The sequence below is a fragment of the Heloderma suspectum genome, chromosome 4 (genome assembly GCF_057233095.1).
Source record: "Heloderma suspectum isolate Gila_16-S chromosome 4, 16-S_ref, whole genome shotgun sequence".
Classification (NCBI taxonomy): domain Eukaryota; kingdom Metazoa; phylum Chordata; class Lepidosauria; order Squamata; family Helodermatidae; genus Heloderma; species Heloderma suspectum.
This window is the reverse complement of record NC_139461.1, coordinates 28,072,121-28,090,130: the sequence shown is the minus strand read 5'-3', so window position 1 is coordinate 28,090,130 and position 18,010 is coordinate 28,072,121. Positions and strand designations below refer to the sequence as shown.

General features: G+C 43.3%; 1 protein-coding gene across 1 annotated transcript in view; it reads right to left on the bottom strand.

Moving 5' to 3' along the window:
• Nucleotides 1-2,188: 2,188 nt before the first annotated feature.
• The window catches only part of SLC30A8 (solute carrier family 30 member 8), a 28,294-nt gene continuing 12,472 nt past the window's right edge, over nucleotides 2,189-18,010 (bottom strand). Inside the window, exons 4-8 of the mRNA XM_084847982.1 lie at nucleotides 14,756-14,909; nucleotides 10,224-10,416; nucleotides 3,867-3,977; nucleotides 2,880-3,003; nucleotides 2,189-2,334 (exon numbers count right to left, since the gene is read on the bottom strand). Coding sequence (XP_084704108.1) covers nucleotides 2,189-2,334; nucleotides 2,880-3,003; nucleotides 3,867-3,977; nucleotides 10,224-10,416; nucleotides 14,756-14,909 — 728 coding nt within the window. The remainder of the gene's footprint in view (nucleotides 2,335-2,879; nucleotides 3,004-3,866; nucleotides 3,978-10,223; nucleotides 10,417-14,755; nucleotides 14,910-18,010) is intronic.

Genomic DNA, 18,010 nt, shown 5'->3' with positions numbered 1-18,010 from the left:
AACCGATTAATCTTATGCTAAAGGCACAGGAGGAGGAGATGACAGGAAAGTTGACAAATCTATTCAAAACCATGGTGCAAAACCAAGGCACAAAACCAAGGCTTATACTTTAGACGTACAACAGCGTTCACAAAATGAGACTTCAGCCCTTTCGTTTACATGTATTAAAAATGTATTTATTAATTTAGATAATGCTGCTAACTCCATGTCACTTGGGAATGTAACAAAACACAAAAACCATTTCAACATTAAAAACAAAGATGCCAATTGAAATAAATAAATAGGTCACCGCTTGGGTCACCTCACAGGGCTCCCTAGCCCCTCCTGTTGCTCTATGCAGGCCTTCCCCCCAGCCCTAGGATGGCCATGTGTCCTGCTTTAAAGAGGACAGTCTTCTGTTTGAAAGCACCCTCTGTCTGAAGTGCTATCTTGTTCAGTGCAAATGTAACACAGCATCAGAAGGGAAAGCAGGGATCTTGAAGTTGCCCATCAACAGATGGCCCCTGGCCAGCTGACTTAGCAGGCACACAGGTCACCTGGTCACAGGGTGTGAAGGTTTGAGGCCTACAGAGGCAAAGGGAAAAATGGTCAGGCATAGAGACCTGGAGTTTTCTGTTACAAGGAAGTAATCCTGAGAGGAGCATGAAGCAGTACTTTTCGTTGTGAGGGAGGAGGGTATATAAAGAGAGCAAGAGAGCCCGCAAGAGCAGAGACAGCTAGAGCCTGAAGCGAGAGCAGAGTCTGAATAGGAAGAAGCAGCCTACAAAAGTGAAGTACAGCTAGGGCAAAGGAACTTGCGTTTTGCAACTTTCATTTTCTTTCAATGACTTTTGTATCACTCAGCTCTATCATGTAAATACCTTTAGTTGTGATTGCTTGCTTTAATTTACCAGTAAATTGTTGTGGTTAAACCCTATGTCTAGAGTGTCAGTCACCCCATATCTACAGCCTAAACCCCACGTTACTGGGAAGCGGAATTTTAAAAGAAGGAAGGTGGGACTCTTAAGGAAGCAAGAGATCCTCAAGAAGTTGCTCAGGGGGACCAGGTCATAAAAGCAACCTTGACACAGGCTGAGATGTATTGTATTGCAATTGAAATAATAGTAAACATTTTAAAATTTTCATCTATACATATAAATTAGCAAATGTTGCAAATTTTATGCAAATTGTGTGCAAATCTGTGTTCTCCCGAGTCCTCTTTTTAGGTGATGTATTTCCTCTTTTTTGGCGATGCATAAATGGTCACCCTATCCAACCCGCATCTCCCTGCTTCCTCCGCCCCCTCCATTGGGTCACCCCCCAAATTTTCCCTTGGGTCATGCCCAAGGGGTCACCTCTCTGGTTCCTCTGCTGTTCCCACCCCCAGTCCCAACCCCTTATCAAGCAGCAGTAATAGGGTCTGTCTCTTCCTTTCCTTTTTTCCTTCTTGGCAGCCAGAAAAGTGGGCATCAGAGTGAAATGCTGGCATCCAGCCACCCACCATCTTTACTTCTTAAGAATGTCTCTTGAGTCCACGTGGGATTCAGAAGCATAAAGATGGCAGGCGGCTTCGCTTTGGAACCTGCAGGCACAGCGGATGCTCATGGGCTCCGCATTGCCCACCCCTGGGCTAGAACAAGTCGGCTCTGCACTCACAACGTTGCTACCTGTTGAAGGGTGCCTAACTGTTGTATCCTCTCCTTCCCTTCATTCTACCTAAGGATGTTTGAGGAGTTTGATTTTTGCAAAGTATGGCATGAACGGACCTGATTGGCACCTACCAAAGTAATGTGTGGATTGGAACTAAGTTATTCGCTGGCTTTCACTTTTCCTAAATGTTCCGATGCAATTCTTGGCTCAAGTAAAAAACCAGGATCTAAACATATTTAAAATGCATATTTTGAGAGAGAATAATTTTAATACATGTATTTAAAATACGTATTGAAATCTGAATTTTCAAGCTGACTTCTTTTTAAAAAATCTGATTAATGTGAGAACAGAATGTAATGGACAAATGGGTGAAAACAAGTGAAAGTGTGACAAAGTTTGGAAATAGACTGATTTTCTCATCCCCAACTATAGTGTCACCATCAAACAAATATAATCATCATACTACAGTCTATATACGGCTTCCTGGCTTTCCATGTGGGCTCAGCATTCTCTAGTCATCCAGCAGACTTAGGAGCAACTATCCCATCCAAGGATAACCTCAGTCGCTTGGGTCTTGACAGGAGATACAATCCGGTTTCTGGTGTGCTTTGGGTTCAATTTGAAGAGTGACTGTGTGAAAATTATAAAAGCCAAATAGGACGTCAGTAACTTCACTCAAAATCTGCTGTCTGTCTGCGACATCCACTGTAAGAGACAGACACAAAAATGTATGAAGTGCGCATTCTACCATTCTAAGACAAACAGATTTCCCATGGAATTATAGCTTGCTGAAAAATGAAACACACACACCTTTATTTTCAAAGATGAATGACTTCAAGAATAACTGATCCCTTAAACTCAATGTTTCCATTCCCTTTTCCAGTCCAGTATTGTTATCTTCCTCATACTGCAGACTGAGGGGGTGGAGGAGGCAGAGGTTCAGAGAACAATGACCCTGACCCCTAACAGAGTCCCTAGCAAGGCCATCTTGCAGCTGAGACTTGAACTCGCAGCTCACAACCCACACTTGCTATTACATCACACTAGGTCTCAGAAGTCACTCCCTTGGCGTTCACTGGGATGTACTTCCAGTAAAAAATGTTTTAGGCTGCAGCTTTTAAGATCCATAAAGATTATTTTCCTTTGTACCTTTCTAAAATAAACAAGCCATGGGCACAGATAAATTGTGTCGTCACATCTGCATAAACTAGCTTCACAAGAAATCCTCTTTTCTTCAGCAATGTACTGACCTGTGACAATGTGAGCCGATAGGACTGTCTGGTTCATCGTCAGAGACCAAGGATGAAAACTGTGAACAGACTCCACTTTGTCCATCGCTAGAATTCTCTCTTTCACTGCATCATAGCTAAGTCCCTTTGGTGTCCTGTAGAACAGGGGGTAAATGATTTTTTTTCTTCCTTTCCAAAAATAACCATTAGTTTCCTCTTGTTAAAGGCGTCTCTGAAACTATATTAACGCATGGTCTTCATCTCTGAGCACTGGGCCAAACTATTGTCTTCCCCTAGTGGAAGAAGAGGTGCCCCTAGTGGAAGAAGAGGTGCTTGCACCCTCATCCAATGGGTACATTATGCTATCTGTATGTAGAAAGACCCCATTCACATTATTCTCCCCGCAACTGCCGTTGCCTTCAAAATTCAGGGAAAGTTTGTGCAGCTCAGAGCTCTGCAAATATGGACTTCTACGTTACATGTAGACACACATGAAGCTCACATGTTACAAGTCGAGGCTTGGGGCTCCAATGTCAGTGGGGCTGTGAATCTGTTTTGGGTTTCGGTCAGAACCAGCCAGAACTCTATCCAAGGTGCTGAGCCTATTTTGGTAACAGAGTTCTTGTTGAAACCCAGAATGGATTCATGGCCCCACCAAAATGAGAGCCACCAGCCTCCACCAGGTGTGACTAGTGTTGTATGTTCATGCAAGAACCTCAGAATCTTATTAGGCAAGCATTCATGATCAGATGTTTTGGAATTGTGGATACAATCACTTTTATTATGTGTTTTATTGTTGTTGTATTCTGTACTTATTTATGTTGGTTTTTTCTTTGATACTGTATAAGCTTCCTTGGACATTCCATATGGGTGGAGATTCAGCAACATGGTGGAATTTCACACACCACCTTGAAATTCATCATACAAAAATAGGGGGGGGGAGAAAAAGAAATTTGATTCTGTGAAATTTGACTCTGTAGGAAAATATTTTCTCTGTGCACAAAAAACCTTACCTTCCATCAACACAAGCAACATGTCCCGTAAAGTAGTGATGGTGGTTCCCAAAATAAATATGGAAAATACAAATGTGCAGATTGGATCAGCCATTTTATATTCTGGCTAGAAAGAAAGATAAACATTATTCGGTGAATAAACCACTTTCTGTTATCAGTTCTATTTATTAAAATGGTTTGTGCTAACCCCAAATGGTTGTCAACACAGGTTGGTAAATACATTGAGCCAACATTATTGAGAGTTAATACATCGTCTAGAGTTTCTCCCTCCCCCCCCTTAGCAGGGTTAGTCCATGAGTTGAATAATGTCAAGGCAGGACTTATGAGTGAGTGTGAAGGCATAATTAGAGTGTTGGACTAGGTCTGGGGAGAGCCAGGTTCAAGTCTCCTCTCAGCCACGGAGTCCACCGAGTAATTATTTCTCAGTATAAATTACCTCATAGGGTTGTTATGAGGATAAAATGGGGGAGGACAATGTCTGTCACCTTGAACTTGTTGCAGAAAAGAACATAAGAAGAACCATGCTGGGTCAGACCAAAGTCCATCTAGTCCAACATTGTGTTCACATAGTGGCCAACCAGATGCCTGTGAGAAACCCACAAGTAGGACATGAGTGCAACAGCACCCTCCCGCTTGTGTTTCCCAACAACTGGTGTACATGGGCATCCTGCTTCTGATACTGGGCGTAGCATATAGCCCTTCGAACTAACAGCCATCGATAACCTTCTCCTCCATGAATCTGTCCAATTGCCTTTTAAAGCCATCAAAACTGGTGGCCATCACTACATCTTGTGGAAGCAAATTCCATAGTTTAACTATGTGCTGTGTGGAAAAGTACTTCCTTTTATCTGTCCTGAATCTCCTACCAAACAGCTTCATGGGATGATCTCAGGTTCTGGTATTATGACAGAGAAAGTATTCACTTTCTCTACACCATGCATATTTTTGTACACCTCTATCATGTTCCCCCTCACTCACCTTTTCTCTAAACCAAACAGTCCCAGATGTTGTAACCTTTCCTTATAGGGGAGTTGCTCCAGCCTCTTGATCATTTTAGTTGCTCTTTTCTGCACTTTTTCCAGCTCTACAATACCCCCCCCCCCTTTTAGGTGCAGTGACCAGAACTGGTATTGTTGCACCATAGGCTTATATGAGGGGAGTATGATAATGGCAGTTTTATTTTTTATTCCTTTCCTAACTATGTCTGGAATTTGCCTTTTTCACACCGGGTTGACATTTTCATTGAGCTGTCCACCACAACCCCAAGATCCCTTTGTTGATCAGTCACCGCTAGCCCAGATCTCATCAGCTTATAGGTGAAGGTGACATTTCCCCCCCCCCCAGTGTGCATCACTTTATGTTTGCTTACATTGAATCACATTTGCCACTTTGCTGCCCATTCTCCCAGTTTGGAGAAAACCTTTTGGAGCTGTTCACAATCCCTTTTTGTTTTAACCACTCTAAAAAATTTAGGGTCATCAACAAACTTGGCCACCTCACTGCTTACTCCTAATTCCAGATCATTTATAAGATGGGATATAAAAGAGGAGAAAATGTCAGAGCTGAGCTTTAGGGCTCCTCCACACTGAGCTTTTATCCTGTGATTGAGATTGCTCCTTTACAGAAGTTTGCGGGCTCTTTACATGATGCCGTGATCTTTCAAGGCGTGTCCTACACTAAATGTAGGACACGCCTTGTCCTTTCAAGGCGTGTCCTATGCTACACTTTGTTCCATTTTTAAATAGATTGCAGATAATGAGGGATCAAGTTACCCCACTGTGTTCCACTTCAGTTTCCTCTGTGAAAAGAGTAAAAGCGGCAAGAAGAGGAGCGAGACCAATGAAAGATAATGGGAGACTCAGATATGGGGAGGAGGGGGAAGGGGGTGGGGAAAAAGAAAGCATGTGAAAAAGGGAGTCACTGTGATCCTGCATTTAAATCGGAAGCAGAAAGTCCCATTTTAAATGCAGGATTTTAGGCTGGTGCAGAGATGTCCTTAGTTAGCTGTCTGGAATGATCCAGGAATCAGGCATCAGGACCAAAGAGCAAGGCAAAGAATGCACATCTGAGAAAAGAAGATATTGTTGCTCTGGCAAGGCCTAACTCATAGACAAAGCCCTTTTATAGTCCCTCCTGCCCTGGAGGGTCCAATGGCCATCTTGAGTGAGCCAGACCAGGGCCTAAGGGAGACTTCTCAGCCAGGAATATGCTCCAGGATGTGGTCCCATATAGCATGGGGCACCAGCAGACAGAACTGAAGGTTCCTAGTTTTAGCCCCAGAAAGTCCCAACAACTTTGTTGTTGTTCAGTCGTTCAGTCATGTCCGACTCTTCATGACCCCATGGACCATAGCACGCCAGGCCTTCCTGTCCTGCGCTCTCTCCCGGAGTGTGCTCAGGTTCATATTCATTGCATCGGTGATGCTATCTAGCCATCTCATCCTCTGTTGTCCCCTTATCCTTTTGCCTTCAGTCTTTCCCAGCATCAGGGTCTTTTCCAGAGAGTTTTCTCTTCGCATTAGGTGGCCAAAATATTTGAGCTTCAGCTTCAGTATCTGTCCTTCCAATGAGCACTCAGGGTTGATTTCCTTTAGGATTGACTGATCGGACCTCCTTGCAGTCCAGGGGATTTGTAAGAGTCTTCTCCAGCTCGAAAGCATAAATTCTTCGGCGCTCAGCCTTCCTTATAGTCCAGCTTTCACAGCCATACATTACTACTGGGAAAACCATAGCTTTGATTAGATGGACATTTGTCGGCAAGGTGATGTCTCTGCTTCTTACTATGCTGTCTAGGTTTGCCATAGCTTTCCTCCCAAGGAGCAAGCGTCTTTTAATTTCATGGCTATAGTCACCGTCTGCGGTGATCTTGGAGCCCAAGAAAGTAAAATCTGTCACTGCTTCCATTTCTTCCCCTTCTATATGCCAGGAAGTGATGGGGCCAGATGCCATGATCTTCGTTTTTTTAATGTTGCATTTCAAACCAACTTTTAAACTCTCCTCTTTCACCCTCAACAAGAGGCTCTTGAGATCCTCTGCTTTCTGCCATTAGGGTGGTATCGTCTGCATATCGGAGGTTGTTGATAATTCTCCCGGCAATCTTAATTCCGACCTGTGATTCATCCAACCCGGCGTTTCTCATGATGTACTCTGCATATAAGTTAAATAAGCCGGGTGACAATATGCAGCCTTGTCGTACTCCTTTCCCAATTTTGAACCACTCGGTTGTTCCATGTCTGGTTCTTACGGTTGCTTCTTGACCCTCGTACAGGTTTCTCAGGAGACAGGTAAGGTGGTCTGGTACTCCCATCACTTTAAGAATTTGCCACAGTTTGTTGTGATCCACACAATCAAAGGCTTTAGCGTAGTCAATGAAGCAGAAATAGACGTTTTTCTGGAATTCTCTTGCTTTCTCCATGATCCAGCGAACATTGGCGATTTGATCTCCAGTTCCTCTGCCTCTTCGAAACCCAGCTTGTACTTCCGGTAGTTCTCGGTTCGCATACTGCTGAAGCCTAGCTTGTAGGATTTTGAGCATCACCTTGCTGGCATGTGAAATGAGCGCAATTGTGCGGTAGTTTGAACACTCTTTGGCGTTGCCCTTCTTTGGAATTGGAATGTAAACTGACCTTTTCCAGTCTTGCGGCCATTGCTGAGTGTTCCAAATTTGTTGGCATATTGAATGCAGCACTTTAACAGCATCATCTTTTAGGATTTTAAATAGCTCAGCTGGAATACTGTCATCTCTGCTAGCTTTGTTGTTACTAATGCTTCCTAAGGCCCACTTGACTTCACTCTCGAGGATGTCCGGCTCAAGTTCAGTGACCGCACTATCATGGCTATCAAGGACATTACTGTCATGGCTATCAAGGACGTTAAGATCTTTCCTGTATAGTTCTTCTGTGTATTCTTTCCACCTCTTCTTAATCTCATCTGCTTCTGTGAGGTCCCTGCCTTCTTTGTCCATTATCATGCCCGTCTTTGCACAAAATGTTCCCTTGAGATCTCCAATTTTCTTGAAGAGATCTCTAGTCTTTCCCATTCTGTTGTTTTCCTCGATTTCTTTGCATTGTTCATTTAAGAAGGCCTTCTTGTCTCTTCTTGCTATTCTCTGGATCTCTGCATTCAGTGGGATATATCTTCCCCTTTCTCCCTTGCTTTTCGCTTCCCTTCTTTCCTCAGCTACTTGTAAAGCCTCCTCAGACAGCCACTTGGCTTTCTTGCATTTCTTTTTCTTTGGGATGGATTTCGTTGCTGCCTCCTGAACAATGTTACGGACCTCAGGCACTCTGTCTATCAGGTCTAATCCCTTAAATCTATTCCTCACCTCCACTGTATATTCATAAGGGATATGATTTAGGTCATACCTGAATGGTTTAGTGGTTTTCCCTACGTTCTTCAATTTAAGCCAAAATTTTGCATCAAGAAGCTCATGATCTTAGCCACAGTCAGCTCCAGGTCTTGTTTTTACGGACTGTATAGAGCTTCTCCATCTTTGACTGCAAAGGACATAATCAATCTGATTTCGATATTGACCATCTGGTGATGTCCATGTGTAGAGTCGCCTCTTGTACTGTTGGAAAAGAGTGTTTGCTATGATCAGCGTGTTCTCTTGGCAAAACTCTATTAGCTTTTGTCCTGCTTCATTTTGTACACCAAGGCCATGCCTGCCTGTTATCCCGGTGATTTCTTGACTTCCTCCTTTAGCATTCCAATCCCCTATGATGAAGAGGACATCTTTTTTTGGTGTTAGTTCTAGAAGGTGTTGTAGGTCTTCATAGAACCGATCAACCTCAGCTTCTTCGGCATCAGTGGTTGGGGTATAGACTTGAATTACTGTGATGTTGAATGGTTTGCCTTGGATTCGTACTGAGGTCATTCTATTGTTTTTAAGATTGTACCCCAGTACTGCTTTTCCCACCCTTTTGTTGACTATGAGTGCTACTCCATTTCTTCTAAGGGATTCTTGCCCACAGTCGTAGATATGATGGTCACCTGAATTAAATTCGCCCATGCTTGTCCATTTTAGTTCACTGATTCCCAAGATGTTGATGTTCAATCTTGCCATCTCATGTTTGACCACCTCTAGCTTACCTTGATTCATTGATCTTACATTCCAGGTTCCTAAACAATATTGTTCTTTACAGCATCGGACTTTCTTTTCACCACCAGACACATCCACAGCTGAGTGTCCTTTTGGCTTTGGCCCAGCCGCTTCATTCTTTCTGGGGTTACTTGGAAATACCCTCTGCTCTTCCCCAGTAGTATATTGGACACCTTCCGACCTGAGGGTCTCATCTTCCGACGTCATATCTTTTAGCCTTGTGATACGTTCCATGGGGTTTTCTTGGCAAGAATACTGGAGTGAGTTGCCATTTCCTTCTCCAGTGGACCACATTTTGTCAGAACTCTCTGCCATGACCTGTCCGTCTTGGGTGGCCCTGCACGGCATAGCTTATGGCTTCACTGAGTTACGCAAGCCCCTTCGCCACAACAAGGCAGTGATCCATGAAGGGGATCACCCAACAACTTGCCATGAAGCAAAATCTGTCAGGCATACATCCAAGCATGAAGGAATGACTTAAGAAAGCAGATCTTCTCACACCAGCCCACAATCCGAGAGTTTGTTGTTATTGTTTCTCAGATGCGTAACCTGATTCCTAAATAACGTGAAGATTGTATAATTTGAAAAGTCAGGGGAGAGGATTCTCAAGATTTTGTGTAAAATGCAATGTTTTGCATGCCAAACATTGCTGGGCAAGTTTGTGATTCAACTGCTGTCCAATATAATGGTGCCCCACCCTTCGGAGTGGCAAAAGAAGTCAGCCTTTTTGATTATGGCAGCCATTTTGATTTTCCCAAATTGTACCTCAAAACTGAGCATTCAGTGGGGGGGGGGGAAATGGTGGCCATGTATTGTGTTGGAGCTCCAATTCCACTCTCCTAAAATAAATTTGCACACACACACACCTCTCCCAGAGGAAAAGGAGAATGCAAACAAAAAAGATAAAAGTTTGTGAAACATTTCCAAATTATTCATTGGGCCAGCCCTAGTGTAGAGGCCTTAAGCTGCTACAATTAAAGAAGAGAAAGAAAGAGAACAATAAAAGACAACGTGAGGAAAGGAAGAGTGAAGAGAGAGAGACACTATCTTTCTTACAAAGTTAATGCTGACATGAAAAATCTGTTGTGCTTTCAGCAGCCACTTCTATTTCTAGAAATGAGCGGAGCTGTCATCACCTAAAAATTGCAACATGTGTCCTGAAGGCAGAGACTCTACATCTAATGGTTACTCTGTAATGAAAATAGCTACATCCTTAATTGCAATGAAGGTGAGGAAACTCAATAAAACTGACCTTAAAGAAGATTATGAGTGCGCTAATTAGCACGCTAATGCTCTGAAACAGATCTCCAATGGCATGAACAAAAGCAGCTTGCACACTGGCATTGGCTGAAGCCAACGTTTGTTCAGGGTTTGATCTGTGGTCCCTGGTCTGATAGGCATTGTGAAGATTTCCGTGTCCCGTCTGGTGCAGCGTCAGACTCAATCTGCAAGAATCAGTGAGATTGTTCATATTTTGTTCCCTTTGCCTTTACAACAAGTCATTGACAAAGCTGTCAAAATCAGGTTGCTCACGTGCTTAATCTTTTTTGCTGCTCTCATTTATTTATTTGCGCGGGTGAAGGTGCTGCTGCGCTGTTTTTATGTACTGTTTTAATCTGTCCTTTGATTGTGTAGACAGCTTTGGATTTATTTATTTGTTAGAAAACCGTTGTATAAGTTTTGTAGGTCAATCCAAATCACCAGAAAGACACTATGCTTTCTTTGTCAAACACACAGCATACAGCTGCACACACACACATAAAAATAAACCCTTAAGATAAGCATAAAACATACAATTTCTGTGTACTGTAACGTGATTCATTTAAAAGCAAACGCTATGTCTGTGATTATTTTTTGAGCATATCGAGCAAGCAAATGACCCAACAGATTGTAAGGCAAACCAGTAATTTAACAGCTTTACAGCTTTTGCACAGGTCAGCAGTAATCACAGGCGGTGTTTACACATCCTGGTTAGAAGGTTAGGGGGAAAATGCTTTGGCAGACAGGGCAATTTCTCTTTCCCTCTTCCACTGGACTGATGACTGTAAGATGACTTATATCTTGTGCCCCAACTCCTCCTTCAGATCACTCTTCAAAACTCATTTTTTTCCATGAAACTTTGGGCTTACGCCCCTGATCATCATCTCCAGCTGCAATGATGCTTAGGTATGTATAAAGCATTCCTATCTTGCTACATTTCTTTCTTCTTCCTCTCTTCTCATCTCCTATTGTCTTCCCAATTGTAAACATTTACTAGTCACAAAGAGCTTACAGTCTAATTTACTGTCCTTCCTTCCTTCCTTTCTTCCTAAAGCCCTGTCTACATACCACTACTGTTCCCAATAATTACAATAATATTTAAATGAGGGGTAGGCAAACTAGTCCCCTTCATGGATCACTGCCTTGTTGTGACGAAGGGGCTTGTGTAACTCAGTGAAGCCATAAGCTATGCCATGCAGGGCCACCCAAGACGGACAGGTCATGGTGGAGAGTTCTGACAAAATGTGGTCCACTGGAGAAGGAAATGGCAACCCACTCCAGTATTCTTCCAAGAAAACCCCATGGAACGTATCACAAGGCTAAAAGAGATGATGCCGGAAGGTGAGACCCTCAGGTCAGAAGGTGTCCAATATACTACTGGGGAAGAGCAGAGGGAATTTCCAAGTAGCGCCAGAAAGAGTGAAGCGGTTGGGCCAAAGCCAAAAGGACACTCAGCTGTGGATGTGTCAGGTGGTGAAAAGAAAGTCAGATGCTGTAAAGAACAATACTGTTTAGGAACCTGGAATGTAAGATCAATGAATCAAGGTAAGCTGGAGGTGGTCAAGCATGAGATGGCAAGAAGAAACATCAACTTCTTGGGAATCAGCGAACTAAAATGGACAAGCATGGGCGAATTTAATTCAGGTGACCATTATATCTACTGCTGTGGGCAAGAATCCCTTAGAAGAAATGGAGTAGCACTCATAGTCAATAAAAGTGTGGGAAAAGCAGTACTGGGGTACAATCTCAAAAACGACAGAATGATCTCAGTATGAATCCAAGGCAAACCATTCAACACCACAGTAATTCAAGTCTATGCCCCAACCACTGAGGCCGAAGAAGCTGAGGTTGATCGGTTCTATGAAGACCTACAACACCTCCTAGAACTAACACCAAAAAAAGATGTCCTTTTCATCATAGGGATTGGAACGCTAAAGTAGGAAGTCAAGAAATACCAGGGATAACAGGCAGGCATGGCCTTGGTGTACAAAATGAAGCAGGACAAAGGCTAATAGAGTTTTGCCAAGAGAACATGCTGATCATAGCAAACACTCTTTTCCAACAGCACAAGAGGTGACTCTACACGTGGACATCACCAGATGGTCAATATCGAAATCAGATTGATTATGTCCTTTGCAGCCAAAGATGGAGAAGCTCTATACAGTCAGTAAAAACAAGACCTGGAGCTGACTGTGGCTCAGATCATGAGCTTCTTATTGCAAAATTTCGGCTGAAATTGAAGAACATTGGGAAAACCACTAAACCATTCAGGTATGACCTAAATCATATCCCTTATAAATATACAGTGGAGGTGATGAATAGATTTAAGGGATTAGACCTGATAGACAGAGTGCCTGAGGAATTATGGACGGAGGTCTGTAACATTCTTCAGGAGGCAGCAACTAAATCCATCCCAACGAAATGCAAGAAAGCAAAGTGGCTGTCTGAGGAGGCTTTACAAGTAGCTGAGGAAAGAAGGGAAGTGAAAAGCAAGGGAGAAAGGAGAAGATATACCCAACTGAATGCAGATTTCCAGAGAATAGCAAGGAGAGACAAGAAGGCCTTCTTAAATGAACAATGCAAAGAAATCGAGGAAAACAATAGAATGGGAAAGACTAGAGATCTTTTCAAGAAAATTGGAGATCTCAAGGGAACCTTTTGTGCAAAGACGGGCATGATAAAGGACAAAGAAGGCAGGGACCTAACAGAAGCAGATGAGATTAAGAAGAGGTGGAAAGAATACACAGAAGAACTATACAGGAAAGATCTTAATGTCCCAAACTGTGGTGCTGGAGAAGACTCTTACGAGTCCCCTGGACTGCAAGGAGGTCAAATCAGTCAATCCTAAAGGAAATCAACCCTGACTACTCATTGGAAGGACAGATCCTGAAGCTGAAGCTCAAATATTTTGGCCACCTAATGCGAAGAGAAAACTCTCTGGAAAAGACCCTGAGGCTGGGAAAGACTGAAGGCGAAAGGAGAAGGGGACGGCAGAGGATGAGATGGCTGGATAACATCACCGATGCAATGAATATGAACTTGAGCACACTCCGGGAGAGAGCGCAGGACAGGAAGGCCTGGCGTGCTATGGTCCATGGGGTCACAAAGAGTCGGACATGACTGAACGACTGAACAACAAAAAGGCAAACTAGTGCCCTCTGGATGTTTTAGACTACCAGAGCCAGCCCTGTCATTAGGCAATGTGAGGCAGTTGCCGCAGGTGGCAAATGCAGGGAGAAAGCAAAAAGGTGTTGGAGGAGAGAATTGTGTGCCACATGGCCTACGTTGCATTCACTAAGCTAACCTGCTGCTTTCAGGTGTGGTGGAGGATGCAGTCCCACTGTCAGCGCTGAAGAAAAATTAAACTGCCAGTCCAGTTGGCTTTTGTACATGGAATGGGAGGGAGCGCCATCTTGTTCATCACCTCAGGCAGAAAAATGGCTTGGGCCAGCTCTGTGGACTACAACTCCCAAAAGTCCCAGCCCACATGGCCAATGTTCAGGAATTATGGCAGTTGTAGTCAAAAATATCCGGAGGGCACCAGGTTGCCTACCCCTATTTTTGAAAATGACTTGGCTTTGTGCAAATCTGACAACCCTTAAGCAGGTTTTTCATAAGCACCCTCTTCACCCCCATTCCCAAGCTCTGCGTTTTCAACCTGTCACCTCTGAGCAGCCTTGTTTCTTTTCCGCTGAAGTAAGCAGGTTCACATATCCAAAGCTGGGCCTACACAAGTATTGATTACAAAGCATGTTGTCCCCAGGTCGCCATGTGACATAGGCATGGTCGGGCTCTTCACACAACATACTAACACACACTCAGTCATTGCGTGTGGGTTGTTGTTGAACTGTGGCTTCTTTGTTGATCTATGGGTTAGTATGTTGTCTGAACCCAGGACACCTTCCACAGAGTGGCTTGTTAACCATGCAGTTTAGCTTGTTAACCACCCTGAACAACCCAATAACAAACCATGGGTTCTCAAGATGGCATGTTCAAGAAAAATAAGCCACATTACATGGTAACAAGCCAACCTGCAGAAAATGTCCTGGGTTCAGACAACATGATAACTCATGATTCAGCAAACAACCCATGGTTCAACAACAACCACCACTCAACCACTCAGTGTGGGTTAGTGTGTTGTGCAAACTCAGTCAATCTGATTGCTTCATCTCATGGCCAGATCGGTTTCAGAACATTGTCCGTTAACCTTGCCATGCATGTACGATAAGCTACAAATTAGGGCGTACATATGACTGTTTTAGCAGGAGGTCAGTTGTACTCATTAATAAGTCATTTCAGAACACACTGGTTTTGCATCATGTGAATTGGCCCTGAGTAACTATGCAAAGTTTACAAAACATTCACCTGTCTGATTCCAGTTTCTTAAGGAATTGCCCTCAAGTGCCAAGGTACAAATGCACAGCCTCATAAGACAAATTATTATAAAAGATGGTTGTTTATTATGAAATCACATTTTATTGACATGGTGCTATTTAAAAAAAAATTAAACTAAGCACAACTTACATTATGTTGGCTAATATGGCACAGCCAGACGTAATGAACATCACTGTAGCTTCAATTTCATAATTTGGGTGTAGTAGCCTCAGGATGGCTAAATATGTCAGCACGCCAGTCACCCCCCAAATGACGATCATTGACAGGAAAGCTCCAAGAATTTCTAGTGATTCAAATAACTGCTATGAATAATTTCCTTAAAATATGTGGCCAAGTTAATTAAAAGCTGTTACTATTAAATTGTTTTGATGCCCATTCCATTGCTCCAGGGAACATGAGAACTGTAGTACTGTTAAGTGGGCAGGAATCTCAATTCTCAGCTTTCTCACCAAACTCCATGTTCCCAGAATTCCTTTAGGGAAGCCATGACAGTTAAAGTTGCATAACACATTGATTTATTTACATCACTTGTATGCCACCCTATTAAGAATACCCTCTGGGCGGTTAACAATAAAAGATAAAAACCATAAGAACAATTAACAAGAAAACCAAATGGAAAAAAACCAGCAATAACCACAGTACAAAACTATATAAAACCGGCAACAGCAAAATGTTACATTAACACAGCAGAGCTAAAAACACAAAAGATCTTAAATGATCTTAAAACACCTGGGAAATAAAAAGGTCTTCACCTGGCACTGAAAATATCTATCCATCCATCCATCCATCCATCCATCCATCTGCAACGTAGGCACCAGGTGATCCTCTCTGGGGAGGGCATTTGACATTTGGGGCACCACCATGAAAAAGGCCCTTTCTGTGGTAGGTATGCACCATACCTCATTGGGCAGAGACATCTGAGAAAGTCCTCTGAAGATGAAATTAGGGCTGGGTACATATGTATGGGCCCCTTCATGGATCACTGCCTTGTTGTGGCGAAGGGGCTTGCGTAACTCAGTGAAGCCATAAGCTATGCTGTGCAGGGCCACCCAAGACGGACAGGTCATGGCAGAGAGTTCTGACAAAATGTGGTCCACTGGAGAAGGAAATGGCAACCCACTCCAGTATTCTTGCCAGGAAAACCCCATGGAACGTATCACAAGGCTAAAAGATATGACAACGGAAGATGAGCCCCTCAGGTCGGAAGGTGTCCAATATGCTACTGGGGAAGAGCAGAGGGTATTTCCAAGTAGCGCCAGAAAGAGTGAAGCGGCTGGGCCAAACCTGAAAGGACACTCAGCTGTGGATGTGTCTGGTGGTGAAAAGAAAATCCGATGCTGTAAAGAACAATATTGTTTAGGAACCTGGAATGTCAGATCAATGAATCAAGGTAAGCTGGAGGTGGTCAAACATGAGATGGCAAGATTGAACATCGACATCTTGGGAATCAGCGAACTAAAATGGACAGGCATGGGCGAATTTAATTCAGGTGACCATCATATCTACTATTGTGGGCAAGAATCCCTTAGAAGAAATGGAGTAGCACTCATAGTCAGCAAAAGGGTGGGAAAAGCAGTACTGGCGTACAATCTTAAAAATGATAGAATGATCTCAGTACGAATCCAAGGCAAACCATTCAACATCACAGTAAAGCTGAGGTTGATCGGTTCTATGAAGACCTACAACACCTTCTAGAACTAACACCAAAAAAAGATGTCCTCTTCATCATAGGGGATTGGAATGCTAAAGTAGGAAGTCAAGAAATCACCGGGATAACAGGCAGGCATGGCCTTGGTGTACAAAATGAAGCAGGACAAAAGCTAATAGAGTTTTGCCAAGAGTACATGCTGATCATAGCAAACACTCTTTTCCAACAGCACAAGAGGCGACTCTACACATGGACGTCACCAGATGGTCAATATCGAAATCAGATTGATTATGTCCTTTGCAGCCAAAGATGGAGAAGCTCCATACAGTCAGTAAAAACAAGACCTGGAGCTGACTGTGGCTCAGATCATGAGCTGCTTCTTGCAAAATTTCGGCTTCAATTGAAGAACGTCGGGAAAACCACTAAACCATTCAGGTATGACCTAAATCATATCCCTGATGAATATACAGTGGAGGTGAGGAATAGATTTCAGGGATTAGACCTGATAGACAGAGTGCCTGAGGAACTATGGACGGAGGTCCGTAACATTGTTCAGGAGGCAGCAACGAAATCTGTCCCAAAGAAAAAGAAATGCAAGAAAGCCAAGTGGCTGTCTGATGAGGCTTTACAAGTAGCTCACGAAAGAAGGGAAGCGAAAAGCAAGGGAGAAAGGGGAAGATATACCCAACTGAATGCAGAGTTCCAGAGAATAGCAAGGAGAGACAAGAAGGCCTCCTTAAATGAACAATGCAAAGAAATCGAGGAAAACAACAGAATGGGAAAGACTAGAGATCTCTTCAAGAAAATTGGAGATCTCAAGGGAACGTTTTGTGCAAAGACGGGCATGATAAAGGACAAAGAAGGCAGGGACCTAACAGAAGCAGATGAGATGAAGAAGAGGTGGCAAGAATACACAGAAGAACTATACAGGAAAGATCTGAATGTCCCTGATAGCCATGATAGTGCGGTCACTGAACTTGAGCCGGACATCCTCGAGAATGAAGTCAAGTGGGCCTTAGGAAGCATTAGTAACAACAAAGCTAGCGGAGATGACAGTATTCCAGCCGAGCTATTTAAAATCCTAAAAGATGATGCTGTTAAAGTGCTGCATTCAATATGCCAACAAATCTGGAACACTCAACAGTGGCCACAAGACTGGAAAAGGTCAGTTTACATTCCAATTCCAAAGAAGGGCAACTCCAAAGAGTGTTCAAACTACCGCACAATTGCGCTCATTTCACATGCCAGCAAGGTGATGCTCAAAATCCTACAAGCTAGGCTTCAGCAGTATGCGAACCGAGAACTACCGGAAGTACAAGCGGGGTTTAGAAGAGGCAGAGGAACTAGAGATCAAATCGCCAACATTCGCTGCATCATGGAGAAAGCAAGAGAATTCCAGAAAAACGTCTATTTCTGCTTCATTGACTACGCTAAAGCCTTTGATTGTGTGGATCACAACAAACTGTGGCAAATTCTTAAAGTGATGGGAGTACCAGACCACCTTACCTGTCTCCTGAGAAACCTGTACGAGGGTCAAGAAGCAACAGTAAGAACCAGACATGGAACAACCGATTGGTTCCAAATTGGGAAAGGAGTACGACAAGGCTGCATATTGTCACCCTGCTTATTTAACTTATATGCAGAGTACATCATGAGAAATGCCGGGTTGGATGAATCAGAGGTCGGAATTAAGATTGCTGGGAGAATTATCAATAACCTCCGATATGCAGACGATA